At 42.0% G+C, this 8791-nt stretch overlaps 1 protein-coding gene across 1 annotated transcript; it reads left to right on the forward strand.

Annotated features, from left to right (window-relative positions):
* The first annotated feature begins 643 nt into the window (after window positions 1–643).
* LOC145412455 (failed axon connections homolog) lies at window positions 644–6550 on the forward strand. The gene is made up of 7 exons (XM_080282340.1): window positions 644–685; window positions 2562–2635; window positions 2921–3053; window positions 3468–3664; window positions 4413–4621; window positions 5408–5524; window positions 6450–6550. Exons 1-7 carry the CDS (start codon window positions 644–646, stop codon window positions 6548–6550), a joined length of 873 nt encoding a protein of 290 aa, XP_080138466.1.
* The last annotated feature ends 2241 nt before the right edge of the window (window positions 6551–8791 follow it).

Here is an 8791-nt window from a genome sequence, read left to right on the forward strand (position 1 = left end):
CACACCACACATGAGCCAGGGAGGAAGGACGGAGGACTGAGAGAGGCTTGTTGATAACCGAGCTTAAATTGATCTAAGGTAGCCTAACTAAATCTAACTTAGACACACACACATACACACACACACACACACACACACACACACACACACACACACACACACACACACACACACACACACACACACACACACACACACAGAAGCCTGGCAGATGTTGGCAGCTCCCAGACTTGATTTTTAGAGTAAGTTACTTTAGATCAGGTTAGGGTAGGTTAAATCGAGTTAATTGGGCTCGGTTAAAGCATCCATCGTGCCCAGCTCCTTCTCCCTCCACCCTAGCGCATGCGTACTGATGCAAAGGCAGCTCTGAGTACGCTGGAGACCTGAGGCAGTGATACCGGTGCGTCTTCCTCGACCAGTGCGAGAACAGTGAACAAAAAATCCTCTTCCTCGAACTTCCCACTCGACGCGGCAAAATTCCACCTTTCTCATTCTCAACCAGTGCGAGAACAGTGAACTATAAATCCTCCTCCTCGAACTTTCCACTCGAGCCTGCAAAAGTCTACCCTCTCCACACTCCAACAAAAAGCTCGTGTTCCGGTGCACATTCCTCTTGCCGAAAGCAAAGTAGAAAACGAAAAGGATGAGACTGATCATCGTCAGCGTGGACTGGATCCATATTAAGGTATGGTTGGCCAGGATTAGAGTAAGTTAGGTTGGGTTAAGTTAGGTTAGGTTACGTTAGGTTAAGTTAGGTTGGGTTACATTAGGTTAAGTTTGTATCTATTGCCTCAATTTCCTTCGTATTTAAACCTTCACTCCCTTTTTGTGGCCTCTGTTTTGGCATCGAAACCTAAGTTATGTGACGGTTTTGTTTTTGCATTAGATCATCCGTTCCCTTTAAAAAATCACTTGTTTTTAAAGTTGATTGGGCTTGATATTGTAAAGAAACATGAATAAAAATCTGTTAAATCACAAACAAAAGTTGGAAATTTTGTTTCGTATCAAGTTACTGAATGGCCGAAACGACAAATTTACTCTTTTTTTTTAAATGCATTTGATATTCAGATTCAAGTGCTTAGAATGACACGCGTGATTGTTGTCTTATCTGTAGCGTACCATACTAAGATAAGAGTCAGTGAGGATAAATATACAGGTTATAACACACACACACACACACACACACACACACACACACACACACATGGAATTATTTTAGGTGGCATCTTGGTGTTTTCTCAGGTTTGGCTTACGGGTTGAAAGTAGTAACAAAAGCCTATGATCAGCAGGAAAGACCTCATCACTCCTATACACCCTACATTTCTGAAGGATGCTGAATTTTTGAATGATCCTGTATTTCTGAAGGATCCTGTATTTTATAATAATTATCCTATATTTCTGAAGGATCCAATATTTCTGAAGAATCCTACACTTCTGAAGGATTTGACCTGACTTGATTAATAAACAGCAAGAATAAAATGAAAGAAAAAGTAACAGGACTGAGGGAATTAAAAAGAGGAGTGTCGCCCAAATCGTCAGTACCTCAGCGGCCAGCCATGCAGAGGAAGGACTGGGATGGATGTAGTGGTCTTGGGGGGCTCGTGGTGGGAAGGAAGGAAATAATCTGGGAGAGGCAAGATTAGGCGCCTCTCGTGTCGTGAAATTAAACCCCCCCCCCATCGTGTGTGTGTGTGTGTGTGTGTGTGTGTGTGTGTGTGTGTGTGTGTGTGTGTGTGTGTGTGTGTGAGGCCAATTGTAGTATATAATCAATGACCCCCACCCCTTCCCAGCTGGAATCTGTCGGGAGGGGACAATCCGTCTTCAAGGTAGCATAGGAGACTTTGTAATACTTATTCCTTAGCGATTTATTTTTCCAACTACATCTTAATATTCGTCCATGGAGGGACAGGTTGACAAATGAACAAGTGAAGGAACGTTATGGGGTGGATGTGGATGTGGCTGAGAGAATTAGGAGAAATACACTGAGGTGGTTTGGGCATGTGGAGAGAATGGAGAGTGAAAGACTGACTAAGAGGGTGTATGTAGGTGAAGTGGAGGGAGGGAGAGGGAGGAGAAGACCGAGGATGAGGTGGAGGGATGGAGTTGAGAGGTATATGAAGGAGGGGGAGAGTGAGTTGGGGGGGAGGGCAGTCAAATGGTGGGTGACAGAGCGACTTGGATGCGTTTTGTCTGCGGCCACCCTTTGCGGGATTAGGGCGTCGGGCTATAGATAGATAGATAGATGCCGTTTATATCCTTTTATTATCGACATCAGTTGAATCAGTAAGAACAGGGTGCTTAGGTGTTACGTGCAAATTATACTCCCAGGCAATGGACGTACCCCACGCATTCGAATCGGGAATTAAATATTTATACAGAAGGAAACTAATAACGAGTAAAGCGTTCATTATCCAGTAAACCTACAAAACTAAATTTCCCGTTGTTTTCCAGCATTCATCACCAGGATATAACGAAGACTTATTATATAATATCAATTTATTTTTTCATTTTGTACCTCATACACCCGCAATGGATCTCTTCATTAGTTTCCATATTACCAGACCATCCTCGCAGGCTCCCTGGGGCTCCTGCTTGCGTGGAAAATGGCCAGCAAGTTTAGGAAACACAAACACAGGTAAATATGATGTGTAAGTGGGTGATTTACTGCTCTCTCCCTCCCCCTCTCTCTCTCTCTCTCTCTCTCTCTCTCTCTCTCTCTCTCTCTCTCTCTCTCTCTCTCTCAGCTTGTGTGAAATTATGAAACTAACGATACCCCGTTGATATTGTTTACCCTGTCCTTGTAGTATTTCCTGTTGAGACTCTTTACTGTGTACATATAATATTTCCTGTATTCATGGTGTATTTATGGCGTATTCATGGTATATTTATAGTGTATTGATGGTGCATTTATGGTGTTAAGGCGTGAGTGGGACAGCGTTGGGAAGGACGTGGTTTTGCTGCATCAGTTCGTCAGGGGAAAGACTTGTCCCAACCTTAGCCCGTACGCCCTCAAGGTGGAGTGTTTCCTCAGGCTGGCCAACATCCAGTATAAGGTTAGTGACAGACTAGTGTACTGGTGTGTGTGTGTGTGTGTGTGTGTGTGTGTGTGTGTGTGTGTGTGTGTGTGTGTGTGTGTGTGTGTGTGTGTGTGTGTGTGTGTGTGTGTGTGTGTGTGTGTGTGTGTGTGAATTATACAGCCAAATCAAAGTAGCCTGTTGCTAGGGATAGCAATTATCGTTCTTTTTTTTTTTTTCTAACTCCAGTCCTTAATGAAATATATATTTTCATTTTTACTTCGTTCTGTACATCTATTTATTTTATTTATTTCTAACTTCAGTCTTTAATTAAATATCTTTTCATTTTACTTGTATCTATTCATCTTGTCATTTTACTTCGTTCTGTATATGTTGTTATTGTACTTAGTTCTAACCTCAGTCATTAATCAAATACATCCTTTCATTGTCTAGGTTGACACTAAAACACCCTTTGGACCCCGACACAAGTGCCCGTGGATCACAATCAATGGCGATGATTTGGGCGACTCGGAGTTTATCCTGGATGAACTCAGTCGTCGATTTAATGTGGACTTGAACTCTCCCCTGGACACCCAGAAGACGGCCTGTCTAGAGGCCCTCAGAGTGTTGGCTGACGAACACCTCTTCTGGTGTGTATATACGGTATGGCTCTTGTATTACTGGGAGGGACGGAGAGATACATTGGGATACAAGGCTGCGGTGTTTTCTTCTTCTCAACTAAAGAGTAGATAGAATTTCCACAGAGAAGTAATTGTTTTCGTGTCCAGATATGAAGAAAGTCATGTGTCCTCAAAACTAAAACACTCTGGGACACTGGGGCTGCGTTGCTCTTGCTCTCTTGACCGCGGCGCCTCACTTTTGTCGCGAAGAACAGGGAGATACGGGTGAAGTCATGGTTATCGAGGGAAGGGTGAGAACTGAAAGGTCAGGCGAAAGGCTCGTCCGAAGTGGGATGCGAAAGTCACGCGTGGTCTAAATAATGAACTTGTGCAAATAATAACACTGAACTGATCAATCTTTGATGCATATAGGACACATTTTGATTTTAGGTGTACCTTGTGAACAAAATACGCGTTTGAGCTGTCAGTATATGCAGTAAAATTGTGTGTGTGTGTGTGTGTGTGTGTGTGTGTGTGTGTGTGTGTGTGTGTGTGTGTGTGTGTGTGTGTGTGTGTGTGTGTGTGTGTGTGTGTGTGTGTGTGTGTGTGTGTGTGTGTGTGTGTTTACAAATATTAGCTACGAAAGATTATCGTTTCTTTTTAGAGAGAAGTGGGAATAAATGACAGTCTAGAACGTCCCCTTGTCTCTAGTTCTTCCATCAAAAACAAAAATAAGTGACAATAGATTTTTAATGTCTGTTAATCTCCCTCGGTACAGGTGTATCATGACATGGCGCTACTGGCTAGACGGCTGCCGCTCCATCCTCAGCACTCAGGATTTCGGATCCTTCATGAATTTTATGTTCCCAAAGTTCATGGTACTCGGTATGAAGCAACGCTCGCAGCAGCACGGCATTGGTCTCTATACTCCTGAGGAAATCTACCAAATCTGCAGGAAAGACTGTGACACTCTGGCTGCGGTTCTGGGTGAGTTTCATGACGTGCATTGTATATGGACGTTGGTGTAGTCTATGCATGTGATGCATCCGTACAAATAAAACTCTCAGTGATATAACTAAATATTCTGGTAGTTCTGTGATAAAATAAAAATGATCATCGAATGTCTGCAGCAATTACTACCTCCTCCTCCATCTCTCCCTGTCCCCCCGAAATAAATAAGGTGACAGAGATGACTTGAACTACAATGACTGGGTCTGTGTTTGTCCGACATGACGTAAAGATAGCCGAAACACTCTCCACAGGATGATCACTTATGTGCCTTAATCTGTTGATAATATGGTCAAGCAAGAAAAAATTGACTGTTTCAAATATTCTAAAGGTTTCATGCTACAAAGTTGGTAGAAAGCTGAAAGAAGCGCTTGTTATGTACAGAATGCACAAAATGATGACATAAACCATACGGCATATGTCCCGGCTGTAATAGGTTGTCAGTTCACTTCGGTTTTGAATTGCTATGCTGTGTTGCAGTAGAAAATCAGTCATTTCTTTTTCTTTATCGCAGGAAGTACAAAATAATGACAAACGAACAGACACAAACTCCCGCCTGATACGTGGTAAAATTTGTCTTGGCTATTTATCGAGTCTTTACAGTATTGTAGGCAAGGATGACTCCAGTGGAGAGGAACTTTTGTTATTCACAAGAGAAGGGTGAACAATATTATAACAAACGAACAATTAGTTAACGCATCGGTTCCCATATGATACGGTAGGTGGTAATGTTCATCTTGGTTATTCATCGATACGTTGTTTCAGGTGAGGATGACTTCTTCGGTGGAGAGGAGCCTTGCAGGACGGATTGCTCAGTGTTTGGACAGTTGGCGCAGCTCATGTGGAACGCACCAGGAACACGCTACCAGGCCCTAGTTACTGGTAAGACGCTACGCTGGATGGATACTATCTATTTATCAATCAATGTGTGTGTGTGTGTGTGTGTGTGTGTGTGTGTGTGTGTGTGTGTGTGTGTGTGTGTGTGTGTGTGTGTGTGTGTGTGTGTGTGTGTGGAGGGGGGGTATCCTATAAACACCAGGAACCAGCTAGCAGGCCCTTGTTAAATGACACGACAGTGGAAGGCTAGTCTATCTGTCTACCGACCTACCTTTTGTCTGTCTGTCTATCATGTAATCTCACAAGATACACGCTACCAGGCTTTTGATTTTGGTAAAACTTGATGGTTACACAGTGATATATGTGTACTGTATATGTTTACTTGTAAGCCAGAGTTTCTCCACCTCATTTCCTGACTGAAGGGAAATTGCGGGTATAGTTTTACAGCAAAGGAACGCCTGTAGGTAGTATTTCGGAACTTATCTTGACAGGAGTTAGTGTCACTGTAATAAAACACACACACACACACATACACTATGATTCTGTATACGCATTGCACAGAAACTTGCATTAGTATACTGTATATTATATTACTGCTAATGTATTGTACTATGGGTCACAAAAGTATCGGTGCACAATATGCATGAATCGTTTGAGACCACAGAACGTAGGTCACTGAAATATTACTGTCCGACCTACCACACACTGGTAGCCCTGATGTTGGGATTATATCGCCAACTAGCGATATACTCCTGCAAACATATAGCAAATGTTATGTTTATATAAACAACAGCAGTTGCTCCAATGTTTTCGGTAAGCATCGGGCCCCCTGTCCACCGATACTTTCGTGACCCATAGTACATGAGTCAGTGAATGAAATCCATGGTATTTTAAATGAAGTCAATTGTATTACTGTATTACTATTATAACAGGATCCTTAATAGCTTTCATAATGCTGTATCACCGGCAGAGGTATATCCCAGCTTGAGCCGATACTGCCTTAGGATGAAGAAGAAAATCTATCCTGACTGGACTGATCTCCTGCTTCCATCCAAAGAGCCATCTAACTGACAAGAAATTACACAAACAGCTGTCAGAGTAGCCTACTGCACACTGTGTTTAGCTGCAGAAGACTTGCAAGGATAACACCCAAACAACCAACAACCCACACCACACTCTGTACTGTATCTACCACCAGAAGGTTTACAAGCTTGGCACCCGTGTATCTTCCTGACAAGAAAACACCCAAACAGGTGTCAGTTCACAAGATACATCATATTGACCAGCAGACGACTTGAAAACACCCGAACAGCTGTCAGTCTACTGCACATTTTGTGTTTACCAGTAACTACATATGGTTCCAGAGAAAACAGCATTCAGTTGACAACACGCTAAAACCAATACACCAGTCCTGTATGAGACAGCCCTAGCATGTATTCAATATGGACGGTGGGTATTAGCGCCGAAGTGGTGACATGTAGAGGTGTATGGTATGTAGGAGGACTACTGGGCCTTGAGAGCAGGCTGTGAAGCCTATGCCCAGAGTCAGACAAAAAAAAAAAAAAAAAAAACTTTGCCCCTTTACTCATGATACGAGGCATTCCAGGACATCTGTCTTATGAGATTTCTCTTGCATATTAGTGTCCTTCTTTTGTTACTTAGGTCTTTTTATACAGACACAGGTAGCATAAATATCAGACAGTATAAAAGGATGCTAATGTGCTAAATAAATATAAAGTGGTACGGGTGAGCTGCAAGAAAGCCGCAAAAGTGAACGAGAACACAAGTCTTTGTGTCTACCACCAGAAGACTTGCACTGCCTAGGTACAGTACTGACAGTTTTTTATATCATGACTGGCAAACATCAGATGCTGTCAGTGTCACAATATACCTTGAACGTAACTATATATAGATTTATACCCGGATGTAGTGTATTATCATCATCAATAATGTTTTCCATTTTGCAGCTTATTCATCCAACCTCCAATAGTTTATCATACAGTAACACAACTGAAAATAAATCTTAATAACTGAGAATCTGAAGAGTAAGGATCATAGATTATGGACTGTACACTGTTGTGTGTGTGTGTGTGTGTGTGTGTGTGTATATATATATATATATATATATATATATATATATATATATATATATATATATATATATATATATATATATATATATATATATAGATATAGATATACATATATATATATATATATATATGCTAAGGCTGCAGTGCATGTGGATAATGAACCGAGTGATTTTTTTATATCTGAATGTTGAATTGAAACTGGGATGTGTCATGTCCCCATGGTTGTTCAACTTGTATATGGATGGGGTTATAAAAGATATACAAGGTAGGGCAGTGGATGTTGGAGCGACCCTAATAGGAGAGGGCAGTGTTTGGAAATTCCCTGTACTGTTGTTTGCGGGTGATGCTGTATTATGTGAAGACGAAGGGGAACTACAAGGCTTGGTCTATGAGTTTGGAAGTGTGTGTAAGAAACGGTATCGAAAGGTGAATGTAGGGAAAAGTTGTGGTCTTCGAGAGAAATGAAGTCACTGGATGTACAGTGGGGCTGGATGAGGAGGAAATGGAAAATGTAAGTACATTTAAGTACCTGGATAGTGTGATAAGTAAGGATGGAAGTTTGGAGGGTGAAGTGCTTGACAGGGCACAACAGGGAAGAAAGATTGCAGGTTCTTGGAATGCAGTGATAAGGAACAGGGAAGTAAGCATGCAAGTAAAAAAGTCACTGCATGACAGTATTATGATTCCAACCCTAAGTGAAGCTTGGACCTTGTTGGAAGGACACAAGTCAAGAGTGACAGCAGTGGAAATCTGTTATTTGAGAGGAGCACGTGGAGGTACGTGGAGAGAGAGACTGACAAATGAGGAGATGAAGGAGTGTTGTGGTGTGGATGTGGATGTGATAGAAAGTGTTAGAAAGAATACACTGAGCTGGCCATGTGGAGAGGATGGACAGTGAGAGACAAAGACAGTGTATGCGAGTGAGGTGGAAGGGGAGGAGGAGAGAGAGGCCGAGGAGGAGATGGAGGGATGGAGTGGAGAGGTATATGAGAGGGGGAGGTGAGCTGGGAGCTAGGCAGTGAAGTGGCATTGAACAGGGAGACGTGGAGCCGATTAGTTTGTGGCCACCCCTTGCGGCATTGAGGCGTCTAGCAATATATATATATATATATATATATATATATATATATATATATATATATATATATATATATATATATATATATATATATATATATGCAGCTTGAGTGTTACAGCTGCACGAGGCTTGCATGAAGGA

The sequence above is a fragment of the Coenobita brevimanus genome, chromosome 93 (assembly GCF_032717465.1).
Source record: "Coenobita brevimanus isolate Jiangsu-jjx chromosome 93, ASM3271746v2, whole genome shotgun sequence".
NCBI classification, from domain to species: Eukaryota; Metazoa; Arthropoda; class Malacostraca; order Decapoda; family Coenobitidae; genus Coenobita; species Coenobita brevimanus.